A 24,745-nucleotide genomic window follows, 5' to 3' on the forward strand; every position below is an offset into this window, starting at 1 on the left:
TGAAACTGGGAGCTGTGTTTAGTGTGTATTTATGACTTGGTCTATATGACAAATTCAGAGGTCAACAACACAAGAACGCACCATCAATGCAAGGTTACACACAGCGGCCACTCAGGTAGGGACAAGCTGCCAGTAACCATTAAAATGGGTGCCAGCCAGTTGTTCCGGGAACGTGCCCAGTCTCTCTGCGCCAACAATGCCTCTCTGGTGCTCTGACTCACCCAGAAAGTCCAGGGACACTCCTTCTGTGGCAGGTGTGCCCAGAGAAGTGCTTCACAGTTTCAGGGGGCACTAGACAGTTACACCCCCCCCCTCCAGAGTACACCACAACCACTGCCCCCAGCAGTGTCCTCTTAACTCATCCCCACTTCCCCCTCTCCCTCATCTCCATCCATCTCAACTTTCTGTCACTCAGTATCCCTATTTTCTTCTTTGAACGTGCCTTACTTCCTTATTCCCTCTCTCCCACTTCATTCCATGTATCTCTTTCAAGCTCCCTCTCTCTTTCCCTTCATCCCCCCCAAAAATCATTTCCCTTACTCCCTTGTTTTTCATGTCCTATCCCTTCCTCTTGCACAAATCAGTCATACAAGTGCAGTACCATAAACATTACATTACACTGGCCATAGCAGACCTAAATTCACAACACACGCTAATGCATTGTTCATATAGCCGGTTCTCACAGGATTCATTATTTACTGAGTTTGTCTGGTTCAAAACTGACCAGCCCAAAAACCAGTCCAATTCAGACAATGTTAATGAAATGAAAGTCAACCTCTCTCACACATTCCTACAGGGGGGGGGGTTAGGTTTTTGAACCAAAAGGTCAATTGCATACTTTGTCGAGGAAGAACGTGACATGGTGAAATATTTTGTGCGAGCAGTTTAAATAAAGAACAATTAAAATTTAAGCAGAAGCGATATTTAAGTGCAGGGATAAAAGTTGCAGTTCCCCTGGAGCCGCTCTCATCCGAGCTGTGCTGCTTTGCTGCTAGTCAGGGATGTGAGGCTTTGAGAAGATCCTCATGCATTGTTCCAGCACATTTTAATCTGCCTGGTGCTGCAATGCAATCAGTTTCAGAGGAAGGAGACTCAGAGCCGGGAGACTGAGGGGAAGCAGAGACGGGGGCAGTAGGGGGTGTGGGGGGGGGGGGGGGGGGGTGGGGTAGGAGAGAGCTCTAGTTGGCAGACCCATCTAGGGGCATGGAGAGGTGGGGGGGGTAGGGGGAGGGGGGCTGTGATGAGTTTGGGACCGGGAGGATAACAAAAACAGAATTAATAGCAGAATTCACCACGGCGACCCCCCTCCCCCATCCCCCTCCCTTCCCCCTAGAAAGGAAACGCGGCTCAGGGCATGCTAGGCGCCCGCGTCGGTTCTGGCCCAGTACGTCCAGGGTACTGATAAACCCTGCTGCTAAGCCGGTACAATGGCACAGCACTCACTGAGCTCAGACATTAAGACAGATCCTTCCACACACACAACCAGGCAGGCTGCTGATAAGGAGTTGTCATTGGCAGGAACACTGCCCACCAGGGAGGTACACAAGCATGCACACGCACGCGCGCGCACACACACACGCACGCTCGCTTGGGGCCTCCTCGCCAGCAGGGGCCACTGTGGAGCCAAAAGTCCAGGCTGCACAAAGGCCAAAGAGTCAAGACAATAGAGGAGACACCTGTCCTGCCTGTAACCCATCTTAGAAAGAGGTACGACAGTTAACTTCGAACTTAGTCAATTTCCCTGTGCGCATGGGAAAAAACAGTAATGAACCAGTGTGCACACCTATCCAAGTGAAATGAGGATCCATTTACACACCCTTAACATCTGAAACCATGCGAGGCATGGCAGGCCATCTAGAAGCAAGGCAGGTAAGAGAGGAGAGAAAAATTTGGTAGCGCTGCTTAAATAGTCATCTGCAGTGCTTTTTTTCCTGGTCTGAACAAAGTCCTGTCAGTGGTTTAATTGAATTGCTCATGCTGAGCACACAATGGAAAGTCATTTAAAGAGGCATCTGAAAAACAATTTTGTGGTTCATCTCCCATTACTCACACACACTCTCAAACACACACGTGTGCACGCGCGCGCACACACACACACATACACACACCCATCCACCCACACACACACACAAACAAACAGAAGAAGCATAATTGCACATAATCGCACACGTTCACGCACAGGCACGCAATTACACACGTCCGCGGGCCAGAAGCGTCGCACGCGTTCATGCGAGCGCACACGCAGGCGCACGCGCGCGAGCTCACGCGACGCGGAACGGCGCGGGCGAACCGGCACGCGTGACCGCGAGGCGGCGGGTCGTGCGGAGCAGCAGACAGAGCAGCGGAGGGGCCGCTCGGCCGCTGAGCGGGAGCTCCCATCTGGTCACGATTCACTGACCCGGGAGGCGGAGCAGAAAGCCCCGCGCGGAGACGCGGTCCGGACCGGGAGCCGGCCCGGTCCGTCCCTTCGCCGAGGAGCGCTGTGGACCCACGCCATTACGCCACAGCGCGCTACGCTGGTGCCCGAGCTTTACGATACACCACACACGCACGCACACACACACACACGCACACACAGACACTCACGCACGCACGCATGCACACACACACTCTCTCACACACACACACACACACACACGCGCACGCACACACACACACACGCACGCATGCACACACACACTCTCACACACACACACACACACACGCACGCACGCACGCACGCACACACACACACACTTACACTCACACACACACACACTCACGCGCGCGCACACACTCACACACACAAACACACGTGTGTAAGCGCACGTCTACACATGCAGGCACACAGACGGGCGCATGAACACAGTCACAAATGTACGAACACACACATGCGTACACACACAAATGCAAACACAAGCTTTCTTTTGGTGCAATTGCAGCCAGCAGAAAAATAAGCTTAAAAAACAAATATGTGGTAAAGTTTTCTTTTTTAATTTTTGAATTGGGGTGTGGTAATTGTTATGGTGAAATTTCCATTGATGTGCAAACAACTGCATTGGCAAAAGCGTCCAGTATCGATCCAATACCAATTTTCCTGCCACACACTTTTTGCGTCTTTTCTCAAGACAAATGTGTCTGATTTTGTCTAGATAATAACAGACTGATCTGGACAGAATACCACTTCAACTTGAAAGATAATTAGTTAAATGTAAATTTTGCACTGACGGTATTTATTTTTTTTTTTTAGACAGAAATTTGTTTATGCATGGGACAGTTTATCAGCAGCTATAAGAGTATTAAAGGCCAGGCTTGATGCCATGCACAATGTGATTTTTCCTGATTAATCAGCAAATGCTGATTTTCGGGCCAGAAATGTCACTGGGGTCATTAGCATTTGGTTTCCTCGCTGAACATTCTCTCCAGCTATCCGTTGTAAACGAGTGCAAAATCTCTTGACGTGAGTGCTGCCCTACCAAAGTCCTTAGCCTCTGTAATCAGATCGGTCTGAAAATCTGTATTTTCCTAATTAATCATGGGCCTTGAGGGATTGGGTTTAGTTTTTCAGGCACAGCGGCCCTGAGGTTCTCTGATCAGACTGGTCTACCGTCCCCGCTCTTGATGGTAAATAAAGATATCTGCATTTCGAAAACCCGGGCATAGCTTCTCACCAGCGATATCTCTGAGGGAGGAGGAGGCGGCAATAAAACAGTCCTCTTAAACGCGACTCTAATTCTGATTTACACACACCGCTGCAGCCAGACTGGGGGAAAAAGACCCAGGTGCAAATATATACAAACACTGCAGACAGGAGCCATTACACCCCGAGGCACTGTTCTGGGATCAGCCGAGCCCGGCTCAGATGTGGCACCCCGAGCAGGCTGAAACTGATCCAGGGCCGCCGCTGGAAGGCCGAGTCCGCCCCACTCCCCTGATCACAGCCCAGCGCCTGTGGTAATCCACTTACCCCTTTACAACAGTCCATTGAGCAATGAATCCGTCCTCTCCAAAGCCTCAGTGACAATAAAAACGCCATTTAACCATAAAAGCAGCCGGCAGCAGGGAAAAACATAGCAGCGGAAGAGAGAGGAGAGGAGAGGAGAGACACACACGCACACAAACACACAGATATACACAAAGACATTACACATACGCATGTGCACACGCACATACGCACACATGCACATCCAATGAAACGCACACGGGCATGTATGCGTACGTGCATGTAAGCGCACACACACATTTGCACATGTACAAACACACTTCCACACACACACACACACACACACAGGTATGCACAACACACACGCACGGTCACTCACACTCACTAACTCTCAGACGTCAGAACGGAGAGACACCGGTTGAGGGCTTGTTTTTCCGGCATCACGCTGTGCAGATTCACAGATCATTATAGCATGCGGATCGACAAACAGAGCGGGCGAACGGAGCGAGCCGACAGGGCGATTTACAGCCCAGGACCTCTGCGCAGCCCGTAGCCCTCGAAGCACGGCCACAACCGCAGCATCCTGCGCGCTGTCCCAGACGGGCACTGCATGTACACAAGATTAATCCCACCGCAGAGTTGATCCCAGATCAGTTTTAGCGTATTCACACAGTGATCTGAGGTCGTGTTGACTGAACCTGGATTAAATCCTGGGAGTAGAATGCCTCTGGAGCACAGCGCTGAGTTACCTCTGAACTACAATGACCAGACCGGCTTTACTCATTAAATGCTACAAGGTCAAATGTATGTAAACATACTGTGTCCAGACTGAATGTTCAAATTAGCATACGCTTTTTTTTTTCACGCTGTAGAAACCACTACGATAAAAGAATGATGGACAACTTTAACTGTGCTAAACTCAATTCAGGACGTTGTACTGAATAGGACACATTTTGAAAGTAACACGTAACTACATATTTACAGTTGTAAAATGAGAACTCATGGTGATCCCCTAGCGTTTGCATAGCACTGCCCGACAAAACAGCATAAACCTTACAAAAAATAAATAAAAAGTGGTAATAAGAACATCTCATTCTACGCCTGAATGCTAGAGGACAGGACAAAACAATCAGCCAAAAGAAATCTCACCAGAGGATCTAAGAAATTGGGTCCCCATACTTTCATAAGGCCTTTATAAAATGCATATTAGAATGCTTCCATTTTCCAAACTCTGAATCTTTCACAGCAAGGAGAAGCTTCTATTTACACAGACATGCTGTGTGCTCAAAGTGTGAATAAACATCACTACGGTATTACACCCAACCTTCCCTTTGAATAAGACATTAGAATTGAGGGATTGGGTTCTGTTTTTCGTTCCACTGTCCAATCACTGCAAGATACTCATACATTGGAGGGAGGCAAAACAGAAAAATGATTTTTATTTTTATTTATTTTTTTGGGCAGTAGGACAGTTCCCAAGATTTGTAATACACTTTCAATGCAGTGTAAACAGTTCTGCATATGCAGTAATATTAACAGTCATCCTTTCCCCCCCCATCAAATCAGGATTTTATTTTTTTTCAACAAGACAATGCTTGTATTTATGTGTTTGGGTGCTGCCGCAACATCATGCTGTTACTGTTTTATGCTACGTAAAAATGGAAGTGGAAATGGTGGTCAATGGTAGATATTATTTTCCGATACCCACAGTCCCCAATCACCAGGAAAGGTGGGATGGGGGTGGTCGGTTGAGGTGGGTAATTTAAACACCAGTGGAACTTGGTGTGGAATGAGGGGAGAAGATATGGGAGTTGGAGTGGAACTGATGTCATTAGCTCCTGAGGTTCTCTCCACCAGCCCTGCACAGCCGTCTCAAACGCTTTCCTCAGGTTAAAGGTTCAATGTGATTTGATTGACTGTAAACCATTTGCCTGGGCGCACGCGCGCACACAGACACACACACACACACACTCTCTCTCTCTCTCACACGCGCGCACACACACACACACACACACACACACAAATAAGCAATCTCTCGCTCTCCCTCTATTGTGCATTCATTCCTTCTTAATGTCCTGCAAATGAAGAGGACTTATTAATGTGTAATTAAGTAATAATCACTACTACATTATGCATGGAACACTCACGGGGCCAGTACAGATATGAAGCAGAAATGCCCCAGCTTAGACCTCTGCACGCACATTAAAAAAGGATTAATTGGCAGAAATAATATTTTGATAAGCACTGATCTCTCTCAGTCTCCGACAAATCCAGTCATTAAAACGGCCTGTGTCGAAATGTTCCTTTAACGAACTCAGTGAAGCGCATAATTCTACATCAATTCATGGACGGGGATGTATGCGTGCGCTCGTTTTGGAAGTAACAACGTTTTTATAGGCCCAAATTTGCCAATCAAATTAAAGCACAAAAAACAAACATAAAACATGTTTGATTACAGTACATAAGTCAAGAAACACACTTTTGTATCCTTTTTGTGCGCCAAGACAACCCAGAACACACTGTTCAAACAAACCCCATCCCCTGTGCACACGCGTCTCTGCCTCTTCCCCATAATTTTACCACACGTCAGTCTGCATTAGGTGTTGGCGAGCGACAACAGAGAATTTTACTTACACACATCATTCCCACCAAACACCACATCACATGAACATAACCTTTTGTCACCAACTATTACCAACATTATAATTTATGTTAAAAATATAGCAGCTCTATTGCCAGTTAATTTCTTGTTGAAAATATGTCTGTAAATGGTTACGTCTAATTATTCATAATTTTATCCAGTAAATCAATTATTACAAGATTAGGTATTACAAAAGAAAGTAAGGATTACTGTTTTTGTATTTCTATGATAAAGTCTTATATTTGTGATCGTGACATAAAATCACATCAGAGGCAGTACGGCAATGTGGTCTCTGGCAAATGAGATGCACTTCTCGAGAAGGTCGTGACATGCTGCCAGTAACGAGTCACTTGGTCGCATAGGCTGCGGTTACGAAACCACACGGCCTTGTTTATAACGTCATATCGTCCAGGCTGGTTATTATTTTGCAATGGTATACACAATAAAATGTTATTTAGCAAAACATTTTGTTGCGATTACCATGCGAATTAATTTGATAAACATCAGGAGGGATAAAGCAGACGTTTAAAAACCTACCAGAGGACGGATATTATTAAAATCAACAGTGCTGTCTTTATGAGATTAAAATGCAACCAAGGCAAAATAATCGTTGGAGGGGGCTGCCGTTAATTAGAACAAAAAAGGTTATTATTGGGGGTGGAGGGAGGGGGGGGGGGGTCTAAATACACGACCACATGGTCGCACTAATGCCCATCTGCTTTCGATAGAGGCGAAGGTGCCAAATGCCCCTCTTCCGTAACTGCAATGTCTGTCATTATAAAAAGTAACCGAGAGGGACGAGAGGAGATGAGAGTTGGCAATAGGAGGGTTAGGCCTATATTGTCAAATCACGTACACCGGTTTACTCACATACCAGAGCTTTGATCCAATCCGTGAAAACTACCGGGTGAAAACGTCAAAACATGTGAGTGAGATGGCAAAGGTGCGATCACGATAACAAGGCGAACAAGACAGGCGTCAAGGTAGGCGATGTGTGCACTAGAAGTATTGTGAGTAGCCTTTACCGGTAGGCAGTGTGGGAGAGGAAAATAGACTAACTTCTAAATAAGGTTTGCGACTCATTTGACTTCTAATAGCCTATATATATTTTTAAAAAACATGACTTAAACCAAGCATGTTGCCATCAATACCTTGATTTGAAATTTTAAACACAATTTACAATCTATAGGCTATTAATCGACACTACAAACGTATTGTTTAAATTGCTTATACAATTGATATTTTCGTGTTCGCTTTTAGTTATATTAGAACAATGTAATCAAATGGCGTTTGCTAATATTATCCCCTATGCAAAACTAGTATTGATAATGCATTGTAAAAACAGTTTTATGCATTAAAGGTTACATAGTTTCATGCAATTCGTACAACTGGACAGAAACAAAAACCCTGACTTAAAATGATAGAATAAAAAAAATATGTATTCTCAAACAAACACATACACACAAATCAAATTGAGCGTTTCGTACAAAACAATATCAACAAATATCTAAAATCCTCGAAAACTGCCCACTGTCCAATAAATGTTATTATTATTACAACAACAACAACAATAATAATAATAGAGGACAGGCCGTTTCCAATTGGGTATAAGCGGCTGAGTTTTATTTTTTTCTCTCTCTCGTCACACACCATCCTTTAGGCTTTGTAAATCGGGGAGGGGGAAAACTACAATACAGAAAGAAGATATTAAATCTTTGAATTTCACAGTACCCGCCAAATTTAGCCGTGAAATCTCATTGGTCATGCTGCTACTCGGGAGGATTTTTTTCCCCTTCTATCCATTAAAAAAGACTTACCTTTAACGGACCGCGGTTTGGCCTGCTTTCGTCTAGACATCGCCGAGTTAATGTAGTCTTTTTCTCCCTTTAGGAATTGATGTCCCCTTTTCACAAATTTGCGATCATGTAGCCTAGACGAACACTTGTTTTTTTTTTTTTTTTTTACTTCTTTGCCTGTTGCAATGCGGCAACTTCAGTCTATGTAAGTATTGTCCAGTGGCACTTGAATAGAGTAGCCGAGGAAAAGATATCGGGCGGAATTATCCCCGGATTTCTCCCAGTACAACTTTTTTCTGGTGTTACAGCTCAACCTGTAGAATTCAGAGGGATAACTTGTCGATTTCTGAGACCGTAACGAGACGGTTCTTTTGTTCCTCTAACAAACAGTCGCTAGCTGTGGAGCGCTTCACAGATAGACAATCCGAGTTGCAAGTAGCGGCGGGTGCCAAAATTACAGCAATACGATAACACCTGATCGTCCGTGGGAAAGGGTGCCGGCGCGTCTCAATTTGATTACCTTAATTAAGCAATTATATAATTCGGTTTAAACGAACTCGTTTTTTCCTCTTCTTTTTTCTTTCTGTGCGTTGCTGTTGCCGACGTTCCGATGTTCTCTGTGCAGTTATCGAAACTATAGGCTACGTATATATTATTTTTCCCCCTGATCTTACTTGCACCGAGCCGCCTTCCCCGTCCGTTATTTCAGCGAAGGTGGCACTGGCATCGCTTTTTCACCCAGCATTTTCACCCTTGGGGACTTTATTTTTATGTTATCCCCTTTTCTTAATTTCCTTCAAAACAGAAATGTTTGCGGTCGCTAGCCCCTCTCTCCCTTTTTCTTTGTCCTGACTCTGGTCTTCCCTCCGCCTCCCAATCCGACTGCTGGCGGGGCTGCAGTGCAGACACACATAATAAAGCCAGGCTTGGCTGGAAATGTAGCCGGGTCCCAGCAGGAGGATGTGAGAGTAGGGTCCCGGCGGGGGAGCGCTCTGATCCCGCAGGGAGCTCGGCACAGCCTGGGCTGAGCAGACAGAGAGAGCCAACAGCACCAAACCATGGTCAGCCATGGAAACTACAGCTTAACTTGGAGCACGGATCGGGGCCAAAACACGGAGCTTCGAGGAACTCTGCAGCGCGCGAGAAAAAAGACGGACTGGATTCGCTTTCAGCTCCTTTCTCTTCCATCCCATTTCCCATCGCTTGCTGCCTATCAGTCGTTTGTTGCCTTCATCTCCCAGAAGGAGGGGACGAAAGCAAGCAGTCACTGCTTCATAAAATGTAACGATTTAAAGACGAGGTACGATTATACGTTCTGTAGGCAAACTATGCGCAATGTTTTCTTGCGTCTTTATTTTCTTTTTAGGTTTTATCAGGGGTGTTTGTCCTTAGCAATATTTAAAAAGCGCATTTCATTGTCGTAACCTCATGCCAGGCAACCCCTTGAAGACGCATAATATAGACTAAAACTAGAAACAATATTTTAAGTAAAGGCGTTTGACGTGCGCGGATGTGTCGAACCCATTGTTAGTGTAACTCAACTGTTTATTGTATCTTTCATCGCTGTTTGGTGCTATTATTAATATTAATTATGTGGAATTATTTAGTCAAGTGGACAGACCAATAGAACGTGGTCATGCGTCTGTGGGGTATACTGGTCATACAATGTGTTTGCGTCGCAAAAGTAAACTCCATCTATGCCCATGGCTGGAAGCTTTAAGATGCCATCAGGCACAGATTCCTGAGAAGTTTGTCATTTAATACCATGTTCTGATATGTTTAAGCAATTGGCTCATGCTTCCCAGTATACGTTATTCTGGTTTTAATTGCCGCGTGCATGAGTGAAGAACACTTCCAGGTGGTTATGAAGAAACAGTCGTGGTAAATTAACCGTTACAGGACCATATGTTATTTATTTAAGGCGATATGTTACGTGGGTTGGACAGTAACCAAATTTTGGGTCAGCCGTTTGTGTGTGTGTGTGTGTGTGTGTAGCCTATATGTGTGTGATGTGTGCATATACAATTTCCATTTATACATGTAAAGTTTTCTACGAAAAACATTAATTCAATTCATGTCGCCTACGTGTCTTATTTATTTATTTTTTACTTTGTTGAACACCAGCGATGCCTCCAACGAAAACATTTAATAAAATGATTCCTCTTTGTTCTCCATGGTTCTGCGCCGTGCTCTGTGGCCGAGCTCGAGCTGCCCGGGCGTTGTCATGGATAACTTGGTGGGCTCCCCGTGTTCAAGGGATCAGCGGGGTGTCCAGCAGATTGAGCCTCGCCCCCCATCGAGAGACAGAGCAGCCTTTAAAATTGAGCCCCCGCTGACAAGGGGCCCCTCTTGGCTCGTCTGAACTCCGCGCCTGAAATGACCGCGCGCCTGGAGACCTTTTAAAGCGCTTCTTTGGCGCCCCAGAGAGAGGCTGCTGGCACGCAGGGCGAAAGCTCCCCACGGCAGCCCCTATATTTTCAGATATATATAAAAGAAGGGGGGTGGATAACCCGCATTACAACCTCTTCAAGGGTCAAGGACAGACTAGACATGAATAGCTTAAAAAGTTGTATTGTTAAATCACACAGCGTGCAATTACACCCTCTGTCATCTTGGCTCGGGATTTGCTTTCATTGAACATCGAGTTGTTCTCAATGAGGCGGGCATTAGCGCTGTTGAGGAAGTGCACAGACTTTAAGGACACATTCGCCGCCGTCGCCCCGCCCACGATCCTCAGAAAAAAAACTTTGGAGATCAGTGATCCAATTCATAGATTAGTCAGATTGTGCGAACAAAAAAGGTTCTATTAATAAAAATTCGTGAGGCGAAAATCTAAATGCCATCGACAATTTATAAGCAAGACCATACCATGTTAATTTTAGGAAGTGCATTGTAACGCAAACCCAGACATTTAGCATTAACTGTTTAAATTGCGCCGAAACATATACCTATATGTATATGTTTCAGATGAATATATTGCATATCCTATTCATTCTTTCGCAATGACGGCTGTCTTTTTGTTCTTCTGATTGTGTTTAGACCTCATATTTTTGAGGTCGTTGCAACCACAAGACGTGCCTCGGAAGGCCGCCTAAACGCTCCGGCACTGTACTATGACGAGCACAGAGAGTTCATGTGATATTTATGTTGCCTACAGCAGAATCTCTCTGTTCTGTTTAGCTGAACTCTTGCCAGCTCCACCAGGTCCCCCCTCTGCAGACAATGTTACATCTCATTGGTTTTGCCCTAGATAAGCTATTTTTAAAGGAAATAATTAGACATAACTGATTTAAATACTGCAAAGCTGACACTCTTTTTGTCCCGTATTAACGGTATAACGGTATGTACATGCTTGATGTGCACAAAATATGTATATTTAGGATTTTTGGTGTGGCCTCGGGTGTCATTCTGAATACATGTGAGAAATGAATAAATGAATATAATTTTTGTGTGTTTCATATATGAGAAAATATCTTGCCTCCTGAGTTCTCCTTTTCATCTCAACCGTTAGCACTGGCCTGCATAGTTGGGTTTGGTCTAGTTGGTGCCACATTTCTCTTCCCTGTAATTTCCACTTCCACTCTCTCTCTCTCTCACACACACACGCACACAGAGTATATATCATAATTAAGCTTAGTAGACACAGTTGTCATAACTTACATTTTTATAACATACATTTGATGAATTATCAGTGTAACAACTGCTAAATATGTAGCCCTGCTGGAGGAATCCAGGTTAATTATCTTGCTGAAGGATGTAACAGCATTGCCATTTTTGATTCAAACATGCAACCTTTTTTAATATTAGTCCACAACTACTCCTCTTAAATAGGAGGTTTCAAACTTCTGACCTGGGGATCCCCACCCAAGCTCAAAGACATCCAGTGGACCCCTCTCATAAGCAAAAAAAAAAAGTTCATGTTTTGAAATATTTTCATTATATATATATATATATATACATACACACATCTGTGACTTAGTAAGGTGCTGGGCCACCACAAGCCGCCAGAATAGCTTCAGTGCGCCTTGGCATAGATTCCACAAGTCTCTGGAGCTCAGCTGGAGGGATGGAACACCATTCTTCCAAAAGATATTTCATCATTTGGTGTTTTGATGATGGTGGTAGAGAGCGCTGCCTAACGTGTTGGTCCAAAATCTCGCATAGGTGTTCAATTGGCAATCATAGCATATGATTCACATCATTTTCATACTCATTAAACCATTCAGTGACGCCTCGTGCCCCGTGGATGGGGGCATTGTCATTCTGAAAGAGACCACTCCTATCAGGATAGAAATGTTTCATCGGAGGATAAAGGTAATCACTCAGAAAAACTTTGTATTGATTTGCAGTGACCCTTACCTCTAAGGGGACAAGTGGACCCAAACCATGGCAGAAAAATGCCCCCCCTCCCCCCACAGCATAACAGCGCCACCTCACTGTAGGGGTCAAGTATTCAGGCCTGTGCCATTCTCTTGGTGTATGCCACACATGCACTCACCCACCCAAGAATATGGTAAAGGATGACTCATCTGATTATATCACTTTTTTTTAACATTTCTAGACCAGTGGCTATGGTTTTTGCACCATTGAAAAAATGTGCATTCATCTTTGTAATGAGGGGTTTAAGCACTGCAACCCTGCTATAACATCTCTGTAGTTGTCGACAGACTGTTCTTGCGGACCCCGTCCTGCACTGACATTCTGGGCTCTATTTTAACGCACGGTTTAAAGCGCATTTAGGGCGTATCCAAATCCACCTTTCCTAGTTTAACGGCGGATAATCTGAGCGCAAAGTAAGGCGTATGTTTCAAAGGGGTTGTACTTAGTCTCTTAATTAATCATAGGCATGTTTTGGGCATAACATGAAATAAACCAATCAGAGTGTCATCTCCCAATCTTTTTAAAAGTCAGGTGCGCTTGCACCTTGGCGGATTGCTATTATAATGACGGATTTGCCAAGTAGTAGGAAAGAACGCTTCTCTGTAGAGGAAACGGATCTGCTCGTGAGCGAAGTGAAAGCGCGCGAGCAGACCATCTATGGCAATAGCAGGATTCCACCAAATATTATATTATGAATATTATGTTAATATATAATATAATATTAATGTTATATTACCAATATTATGACTAACCATTATGACATGTATATTTTTTTAAATATCGCGCGTTGTGCAGTCGCCAATGTAGGCGCATATTAGTATCTTAATAATGCGCCCTTAAATTAACAGTAAAATACTGCGCCATTGACTTAAGACCAGGTTTTTGTTGGTCAATCGCGCAATCGCTTTCCGCTGCCTCAAGATAGCAATGCGCCAACAATGTGCCTGACCACACCTCATTTTAAGACCAACACAACCCATGTGCGCTCAGATGGGCGCAAGAACATTTGCTTTTTGAACCACGTGGGCGCTGGACGCGAAAATGACAACTGCGTCGGTCTGAAACTAGCAAAGACACTTGCGTTGCGCTTGGCGCCGCTTTGCGCCCGGTGTAGATCGAGCCCTCTCAGTCACCTGAGGAAGAGTTGCTCTTCTGTTTTTCCTTACAAATCGCACTAATGCAAAAGCATCATGGTTATCGAATGTGCGCTTTCAACCATAATTTCTGACCCTATTTGCTTATGTCTTTCCCATTTATTTAAATGCAGATGTCACTTTAGTCACCGTTTTTATTGAAACAGTAGCCAGTTGAGCTGTGTTTGTGACTGAAGCTCCTGCCATCCGTGGCCCAATAATAAACCCTCTTTCAAAGTCACTTAGATCTTTCTCTCCTGGGCCTGCTCAGCATTTTTATACATGCCACAGAGCATGATAGGATGTTAATTGCTTAATTGTATCATGCAGTACACATGCATAGAAGCATATGCATTTGTTATGTTTCTCCACTAATTTATTCAGGTTTTTCCTTTAATTTGTCAACCATCTGTATATATTATATATATATATATATATATATATATATATATTATATATATATATATATATATATATATATATTCAGTGAGCTCTATAATGTTTGGGTCAAACACTCTACTCCATAATGTTAGATTTGTAATCAAGCATTTCACTTGTGGTTACAATGCACATTATCATCTCTTAGAAAGGGGTATTTATATATATTTAGGTTTCACCATGTACAAATTGATTAAACCACTCCAGTATTTTTGTCCTCATGTTAATGTTATGAAATTAATGTCATTTTTGTATGCAATGACTGCTTGAACTTTGTACCCCACAGATATTGCCAGGTTCTGAGTATCTTGTCTGGTGATGCTCTTCCTGGCCTGCACTGCAGCTATCTTCAGCTCCTACTTGTTTTGGAAGCTAGTTGCCTTAAGCTTTTTCTTCAGCATATAACACACTCATTCATTTGGATTTAGATCTGATGAATGACTTGGCCATTCAAGAATTTTCCAGTTTTTGGCTTTGGAAAACTCCTCTGTTGCTTTAGCAGTATGTTTGGGATCATTGTCTTTCTGTATGTGTAGGATGAAGCACCATCCAATGAGTTTGGAGGCATTTGCTTCAACTTGAGCAGATAAGATCCTTCTGTACACTTCAGTATTCATTCTGCAGCTGCTATCAGCAGTTAGTCATCATCAATGAACATGCCCAAACCATAGCACCCCCACCACCATGTTTCACAGATGAGGTGGTATGCTTTGGGTCTTGGGCAGTTCCTGTTGGCCTTCACATTTTGCTCTTGCCATCAATCTGATGCAAATGAATCTCAGTCTCATCTGTCCACAAGACCTTTTTCTAAAACTCTTTTAGTCACTTCTTAGTGAACTGCAGCCTGGCCATCCTGTTTCTGGTTTGCATACTGCAGTGCAGCCTCTGTATTTCTGTTTGTGAAGTGTTCTGTGGACAGTAGTCACCAGCACATCCACACCTGCCTCCTGAAGAGTGTTTCTGAGCTGTTGGACTGGTGTTTTGAGGTGTTTCTTCATTATGGTGAGAATTCTTTTGGTCATCAACTGTAGAGGTCTTCCTTGACCTACCAGGTCCTTTGATTGCTGAGCTCACCAGTGCTTTTTCTTCTTAATGATGTTCCAAGCACTCTATTTTGATAAGCCGAAGGTTTGGCCTATGTCTCTGGCTGTTTTTGTATTTCACAACCTCCTAATGGCTTCCTTGACTTCACTGGTACAACTCTGGTCCTTGTGTTAATAAACACCAAGACTCCAATGACAATCAAAAGCTTAGAGTCAAGACTATATACTGAAGGCTTTCTTATGCCTGCAGTAAGGAAGCAACTGAATTCATGAGAATAATCAGAAACACCTGTGAACCTTTTGTCCCAAACATTATGGTGCTCTGAAATGGGGGAACTGTGTAAAAAGTACTGTAATTTCCACACGCTGAAACCAAAATAACAATAACCTTTAATAAAAGATGATAATCTTAATTTTAACAATATGTGAATGGTTTCATTACAAATCTAAAATTGTGGAGCACGGAGTCAAATCAAGAATATATGCATGTGTGTGACTAATATATATATATATATATATATATATATATATATAGTCATTGCATATCAAGTCTGGCCAGAGTCCCCCAACAGTATCCCCAGGGGTCCATGGACCCCCTGTTGAAAACCAGGCACTGTTGCCACCTTAACACGGTGCTGCTTAATATGGACGTTTGGGGTGGGACTTGTATTGGTGTCTTAAATAGGGTTCTGCTACACCCTTACAGTTATGCTCAGTGTAGTCAAGGTCAGCATTCACTACAGCCCCAAGGTCAAGGAGGACTTATTTTGGGAGCATGGCCTCATGACCCTGCATTCCAACACAGATTCCTTAGACCAACCAGATAGTCAACCCCGCGTTCCAAGATTTGCCTCCCTGCCTTTGAAGCCAAAACATTCGGAACACTATTTAAGGGGCAACACTGTAAATTTTATGCTGTAATACAGCACTAATGAGTTAACTAACATTGAGCAGTTTGGAGGCGAAGGGCTTGGAGGGAACGCGCCGGGCGGGTATACGCGGTGTGTTGTGAAGGACGGGCGGTTCCCACTCCGGTCCGCACTCCGCTGTAGTCTCGGACAGGAGAAGGGAACAGGGGGACAGAGCGAAGGGAAGCCGCTGCACACCGCGGATCATCACATGCGCGACCACAGGTCATGTGTCACACCGTCAGATCTCGCCATCTGCGAAAGCGGAGCAACCGCAACGCTGGCTAGCCCCCCCTCTCCGGAAATCATGCAGAATTGGAGGTGTCGAGGCTTGATGCCCCCCCCCCCAAACCTGGCTTTTGTTCCAGTCTTTCACAAGACACCCCACAACTGACCCCAGAACGGACAGAGCCCCCCCTCCCCCCCACACGCTGCTAAATCAAACTGTGACTGTAGAAAAGCCCCACGATCCCGTCGGCACCCCGCGGCTCTCGAACCGAGCGCCCAAACGTGAAGCGATCTTTGTTCGTCCCTCCAATCTCCATAATGAAACCACTCCAGTATTTTTGTCCTTTTTTTTTGGAGGTTGGAGGGGGTGGGGGGTAGTCAGATATACAGAGAGGGAGGGTGGGGGGGGGGAGGCTGTGTATTAATGAGTGGTGGAGACTGAGCACCGGCAGGAAAAAAAAAAAAAAAATTGGGGGGAAAAAAAAAAAGGAGAGAAAACGCTTTCTGACGAGCAGCAACAATGCGCCAGGCCCCCACCGCATCGGCGCTCTGCGGGGAACGTCTCCTAATTTCCTCCATCCATAATAAAAAGGCCTGCATTAAACAGTGCCATTAGTGCCAGCAATTTGTTTTATTCTCAACAGAAAGAGAAATGTTATCTGTAGCCGACAAACTTAACCTAATTAGAGCCCATTGTGCAGAGAGGCCTTACTGGAGCCACAGACTGATGCAGGGGAGCAGGGCAGGAGTCTGGAGTCAGAGAGGAGAGGAGAGGGGAGAGGAAAGAAAGAGAGAGAGAGAGAGAGAAAGAAAGAAAGAAAGGAGAACCCCGGGAAAAAAAAGAGATTTTGTCGGCAGGAAAGAGGGAAAAAATAAAGGCCGTGTTTTGGGAAAAGGGGAGAAAGTGAGAGAACGATGGGAGAATGCGAATTCAGCGAGGAAGAGAAATGTTTTAAGGAGGGCAAAAGCAAAAGGGAGAAATTGCGTTCACTAAAGCAGAGAGATGAGTGTGTATGCGTGTGTGTGTGTGTGTAATCTGGCAAAGAGACAAACACACGTGTGCATAATCCTGGACATGCATTATATTTCCTGTGCACATCCTTGCATGAAGACACACAAACCATTTCAAACAATTCATGCTTGAAAAATGATGCTAACATTAACTACCTCACAAAATAAACACTGATATACACAAAGAGCATACACACCCATGCACATACACCAAGCACATTCATGCGCACACAGTCATACTCACATGCACATATGCACTCACAGTTATCCCCTCACACATACACCCACATCTGGATAGAAAGCAAATTACATAGGCACAGGCTCCACACACACACATGCACTCACACACTCCCTCCCGCATATGGACACCCATCTGTATACAAACTCTCCCATAAAGAACACACTCAAATCAACATGCAAACCCTCCCAGATAACCATACACAAGTACACACTCCTGTACACAAACACTCCCATAAAGAACACACTCAAATGAACATGAAAATCCTCCCAGGTAGCCATACACAAGTTCACACTCCTGTATACAAACACTCCCATAAAGAACACACTCACATGAACATGCTAACCCTCCCAGGTAACCATACACAAGTACACACTCCTGTACACAAACACTCCCATAAAGAACACACTCACATGAACATGCTAACCCTCCCAGGTAACCATACACAAGTACATACACCTGTAACACAAACATTCATGAAGACACACTGATACACATGTACACACAAGCTCACATGAACATGCACAGATCGCCAGTTACCTGCATGCCCAAACACACATCTGTACATAAACTAACTTGTGGACACACACACGCACACACACACGCACACTCTCACTCAGACACAACTGGAGTCACGCATACACAAAGCCACACATTCCCCAGCATTCTCATCCTGCTCATACCGGCACACAGCAGCGTTAATTGTTGCTATAACACCTCCTAAAAACCAGCCCTAATTATCAACATGTTGGGCTGGCGAAGTCGCTAGCTGTCGTTAGCGTGTGCAGAGGTGAGCGGCTCTAATGAAGATCTCTCTCACAGCATCAAACACACGCCGTGTGTGTCAGGTAGGGGTGGGGTGGGGGGGGTGTGGTGGGGGGACCTACATTTATAGATGGGCCTAGCTGTGATTTAACACCTGAGCGTGGAGAAGATTCAGTGTGACACGTTTGATTGATATCCAGCAGTGAGGACGTGTTACAGTATACATCTATGGGGAGGCCATTTTCCCCAACACATAAACCTGTGGAAACAAAAAAGTTCCTAAATGTGGAAGTGTCAAACAGAGAGAGAGAAAACAGAGAGAGAGAGATGTAAAACCGCTGGGGTTTCTCCCTCCTGTTTTGGTCCCCAGAACAAAATTATTTTTGTATTATGATGATTATAATTATGGATTGTTATAATTACAATGTATTATCGTTGTCGATGTCGTTGTTAGAGAACGAATACGGGATGCAACCGCGTGCATTTACAAGGAAGGGGAAATACACTGAAAAGGACAAATTGTGTGCGTACAGCATCTATCTGTCGGTGTCATCTCTCTGTCTTTCCCCAGTGTCAGTCTGTTTTGGTGTGGCGGGTGAAATGAAGTGGAAAGGAGCCTTCATTAGTATGAGACTTGATGAACTTCTCACAGCTGCAGACAGAGTACCAGGAGCCACGGAGATACAGGGCTGCAAACATGCTTTTACCACCCACCATGCGTTCACACACATGCGTACACATACGCGTATGCACACACACAAACACACACACGTAAACACACACACACACACACATACATACATGTACACATACACACACACATGCATGCATGCACCACACATGCGCATACACACACACATAAACATACACACACACACACCACACATGCACATGCACACACACACACATACATATACACATACACACACACATGAACACACACACACACACATGTGCACGCACCACACACGTGCATGCACACACACACACACACACACACAAATACATACACATGCACATAAATACATACACACATGCATTCAGACAGACAGGTGACAAATTAAAAGAAAAACCTTAATAAATGAGTGGAGAACCATAAAAAATGCAGACGGTACCCCTACAGTAAGGGGGTCCGGCGGCTCTGTGATGCTGTGAGGGACTTTTTCCTGGCATGGTTTGGGTTCACTTGTCCCCATGGAGTGAAGGGTCACTGCAAATCAATACAAAGTGATAACCTTTATCTTATGATGAAACATTTCTATCCTGATGGCAGTGGTCTCTTCCAGGATGTCCTTCTACAGGGCACCACTCAATGGTTTGATGAGTATGAAAATTATGTGCTATGTAGTCACCAGTCATCTCAAACCCATTGAACACCTATGGGAGATTTTGGACCAATGTGTTAGACAGCGCTCTCCACCACCATCATAAAAACTTCAAATGAGGTGATATGTTTTGGAAGAATTATATTCCATCCCTCTAGTAGAGTTCCAGAGACGTCGAATCTATGCCAAGGCTCATTGAATTTGTTCTGGTGGCTTAACACCCTTATGTTGGTTTTCTCTTTAATATATATATATATACACACACACACACACACACACACACTTCTCTCTCTCTCTCTGTCTCTCACACACATACATACACATTCACATTCATACACACAGGCAAATGTGAACACACATATAAACAGTCTGTACAGCAGGGCTGCCCTACCCTGTTCCTGGAGATCGACCGTCCTGTACGTTTTTTGCTTCAACCCTAGCAAAACACACCCCATTCCCCAGCTAGAGGTCTTGTTGAGCTGCTGATTAGTAGAATCAGGTGTGCCAAATTACGGTTGAAATGAAAACCTACTGGACGGTGGATCTCCAGGAACAGGGTTGCCCCTCAGCATGCATATTCAAATCTGACCCATGAGGCCAGTAGTACTCCTGGTTTTCTTTTCTACCTGATAGGTAATCGTATTTGACCAATTAATGCCACTGATTGGGAAAAGATTGAACTCACCTGGAGTCTCAGACTTAAATCAGTGCTGATTGGAGGGGAAGAATGAAATCCAGCAGTATTGCTAGCCTTGAGGGCCAGATTGGGGGGTATCCCAGCCCTACAGTCTTTTGATTTGATTTGAGAGAAATACAAAGGCCACTGCAACACCTCTCTATACCCAGTTCAGTCTGACCTGTGTATGTCAAACATTCCATACCTGATTCAGTGACGGTGGTCAGATCTACTTTTTTGACTCTTGAAATAACCACATATCCACTTTGTACTTATATTTTTATTGAAAGAATCAGGCTGTCTAATTCCATTAACAGCTACTAATCCCCATAAATTCATGATTTTAGACATTTTTGTGTGGAATGTCCGCTATTACTAATGTTGATTTTGATCTAATTTATTTATCTCTTTTCTTTCTAGAGCCTGCCATGCTTAAACTCGCTGTAGCCCCTCCGCAACCAAGTGTCGGTTAATTTTCGGGGTTGTAAAAAGGGGGCCTTCAAAAACTTCTTTCTAATCCGCCTTGTGCGCGCTATTTCCCATCCGCGGTCCTGTTCTTTAAATGAAATTTCTCCCGGTAGCGACGCGGCGTAAGTTTATATTGAAAATAGCAAAAGAGATTACCCTGTTTCGCTGGCGTGTCATGTCAGCATAAAACGGCTGTAATAAACAGGAGCAATCTTATAGAGCTCCCAGAAGGTTTTGCGCACCAATCTGTGCCCTGGCTGTAACGCGGTTTACAAGCATAAGATTGGCGCATAATATGTTTTTCAGATGAAAGATGATTTTCCTTGTTTACATTTTCAAAGCATAATATCCAAGACGCAGAAATAACACTTCATAGGCAATTCGCTTTATTTGTGGAAACTGAAATGTTTTCATTAACATTTCCCACCTTGAAATACTGCTTGAAACGTCATTACGGTGATAAACCCCGTGTTCTCATATTTGCGAAATATTTCATTTACATCTGTCTCAATATTACAGATCACTACAGTGGTTTTGCTGATTTGAAGAAACGTTAAACTTAATTTAAACAGTGAAAGCACCAACACCTTTAATACACAAAACTGGGATTTAATAATATAGGTAAAACATTTCTCCTACTAACACTTGGTCGTATTACGAAGCCACATCAACCTCTGTGGCAGAGGCAAGGGACCTGCGATACTATCAAAGACCTATATTGCCATCTAGTGGCAAAACTATATTTACGTCAAAAAGACGATTTGAATGGTGCGCGAATATTTCCTTCCCCTAGCACAAAAATGGCAGTTCGTATTTGAATTCCGACAATATTTTGAAGTTCTGCCTTACTAACTGCTTTAAAATCTTCGGAAAGTCTCGCCTGTAAACTAGGTTTTAATATCAACACGACATCGTAAATTAATATTTATTTTCCTAACAGAAACAATGTTTTACGCGCACTCGGGAAAGTAGCCGGATAGGTTAACCAAAATCTGGTTCCCAGCACCAAGCAACTAAAAGGTTATTTATTTATTTATTTATTATAATGGTTTTTTTTTTGTTTTCTTTTTATGTATTTGTAATTTTTATGGGTATCATATACCACAAATGTATTAAGCAATTGACGTAGTTTACTAAATAAGACTTCATTAGAATTAAATGAAAAACATTATTTTATTGTTATTATTCTGAATTTATTTTGTTGACCCAAAGCTTCTGGTTAGCTATATAGCTGGTTAATATATTTCACTGAATTGTGTTCCATATTTAGAAAGAGAATGATGTCAGCCCTGACATACGTTCGTCAGTGTATCACCAATCAGGCACAAGCCCGAGAATCCCACATATTATGTTTTTCTCTACGCAAATGGTTCATTTTTGGGGATTTAACTAACGTTGGTATTTGCAGCAGAAATTCACCATGTGCTGAACAGTTTCTGTACAGTGTAGGTATACTATACAGATAATTGACAATTGATTAAAACAGAAGTTAATATAACAATTGCACACACACACACACACACACACAGAAACGTATACAGACACACACACATGCACACATGTACGCACAGACACACACACACACACACATACACATGCACACACAAACATACACACATGCACACACAAACATACACACACACACAACAACAACAGAAAATGAATGACAATGCATTTATCATCACTTCATTTCACGTTCAAACTTAAAAAGGAAAAGGCATAGACATATGACCATAAGAACAAAAATGTTTTAGGACAAAATAATATTTACATTCTCAATGCACGCTTTACTTTTGATTGGCTATGCTATACTAGCCATGTGCAGGGTCAGGGCAGTAGGTAACTTCAGTAGTAATTAAGACTCTGGACCACAATCAAATGCACCTATCTCTTCAGTTTCTTAGTCTAATGCACTTCTGTGGGGATTTTTGTACGTTGGAGTGAAAATGAACTTGCGACTGCAGTGCGTGGACTGTTGTCTCAGATGTCCTGCAGGGCCTGAAACAGCTGCAGCTCCACCTGCTGGTAAATTATGTTCCTCTCAGGGCTGTGCTCCTGCAAAACACAGTCTATCGATTTAGTGTAATCCCTTTAAAGAAAAAAAAAGATCTGGCTATTGATCTCTCTCTCTCTCTCTCTCTCTCTCTCTCACACACACACACACACACACACACACACACACACACACATACACACACAGAACAGGTGGGGGTGGGGGGGGGGGGGGTTGTATATTTGATTTCAGGGCATGTGTGTGAGTAGGTCATGAGACACTGAAGGCTTTTTACCTTATTGGAGCTGAATTGGATGAAAGGCATTGTGTCATGTCACATAGGTGACAGCAACATGTCTCCTGGTCTGTATGACCCTGTGGACCACAAGACTTTCATTCAAGAGAGCAGATGTTCCAGTGACTGCAGGCTTTGTTCAGGACATAATGCTGATACACAAAATCTTATACGTTATTAAAAACAAAGCACAAATAATGATTTCCCTTGCTCTTCTTCCATTTTGAAAGCTTAGTAATGATCTGAATAATATATTATATATACAGTTGTTGCATATTTACATTATGTATTCTTATGTGTAATCCATAATAAATGATTCACATTATTTTAAGTTATTTTACAGAAAAATATCCATTGCATTACATTGCAAGCATTTACCATACGCTCTTATCCAGAACAACTTACACATTGTATCCATTTGTACAGCTGGATATATACTGAAGCAATGCAGGTTAAGTACCTTGCGCAAGGGTACAATGGCAGTGTCCCACCTGCAAATCGATCCGGTGACTTTTAGGTTACAAGACTAGTTCCTTACCCATTATACTACACTGCTGCCCGTTGTATTGGCTGTTGCATTGGTTTAGTTAGTGGGCTTGCTTCTGGGCAAGCCCACTCTTGATATCTTTCATATTTTTTTCTTATCTGCACTTTCTGCCCAATTTTTCTAGGTTTCGTGCTTCTTCTGAGCTGTGCACCCTCATTGAAATGCATTGAGGCTTGAGGACAGTGCCAGCTGGAATCTGAAGCAAGCTCACACAATTCCTTCACAAATTGTAACCTTTCTAGTTATTATTATAATCTCTTTAAATGTTTTAAATCTTGTGTAAAGATTGAGTATTCGAAGGTCAAGGTCAAGGTAAAATTTGTTATCCCAAAATTGGGAAATTAAAGTGGTAGTAGTGTAATAAACAATAAACAATAAAACAATAAACAAATAAATAAATAAACAAATAAATAAATAAATAAATAAATAAAAGACATATAACATTTTATCTTTATTTATTTATATTTAATTGTTTAACACTGTATATGTTAAAATTATTACATTTACCTTTAAATCATATCTTTAATATCTTCAAAACAGTGCCTTTTAATTGGCTGCAATTCTCTCTCTCTCTCTCTCTCTCTCACACACACACACACACATATATGTGTGTGTGCAGTACAGGCCATCAGTATTAAGTCAACTGTATTTTACGGGGGAAAAAAACTTTAGGTAGAGAATAATTTAGTTAATATGTCTATATTTATTGAAAAAGTATAAACATTTTTTTCTACCTACATTAAAACAAAAATATGGGTTTAACTTAAAAAAAAATATCCTAAGTAAAAAATCTTGGCTCTAATTACAATTAAACAAAATTTTGGAAGTCTATCCAATCATTTAACTAATTGGAGGGGTGGCAGGGAGGTGGAGGAGTAATTAAATTGAGTGAAATCTTATCTACCTTAAGTTTAAAATAAATAAAAAACTCAGGTAGC

General features: G+C 43.1%; 1 protein-coding gene and 1 long non-coding RNA gene across 4 annotated transcripts in view; one reads left to right on the forward strand and one right to left on the reverse strand.

Moving 5' to 3' along the window:
• Positions 1–9,538, reverse strand: part of znf423 (zinc finger protein 423) — a 165,086-nt gene extending 155,548 nt beyond the window's left edge. For 2 of the 3 annotated variants that reach the window (XM_064335484.1, XM_064335481.1), the window contains exon 1: positions 8,381–9,538. In XM_064335484.1, coding sequence (XP_064191554.1) covers positions 8,381–8,420 — 40 coding nt within the window. In that variant the 5' untranslated portion in view covers positions 8,421–9,538. The remainder of the gene's footprint in view (positions 1–8,380) is intronic. The other variant, XM_064335483.1, reaches the window with a different exon arrangement.
• Positions 9,521–11,829, forward strand: LOC135254897 (uncharacterized). The gene is made up of 2 exons (XR_010329982.1): positions 9,521–9,659; positions 10,616–11,829. It is a non-coding gene; the product is annotated as an uncharacterized LOC135254897 (long non-coding RNA).
• Positions 11,830–24,745: the final 12,916 nt, after the last annotated feature.

The sequence above is a fragment of the Anguilla rostrata genome, chromosome 5 (genome assembly GCF_018555375.3).
Source record: "Anguilla rostrata isolate EN2019 chromosome 5, ASM1855537v3, whole genome shotgun sequence".
Lineage (NCBI taxonomy): Eukaryota > Metazoa > Chordata > Actinopteri > Anguilliformes > Anguillidae > Anguilla > Anguilla rostrata.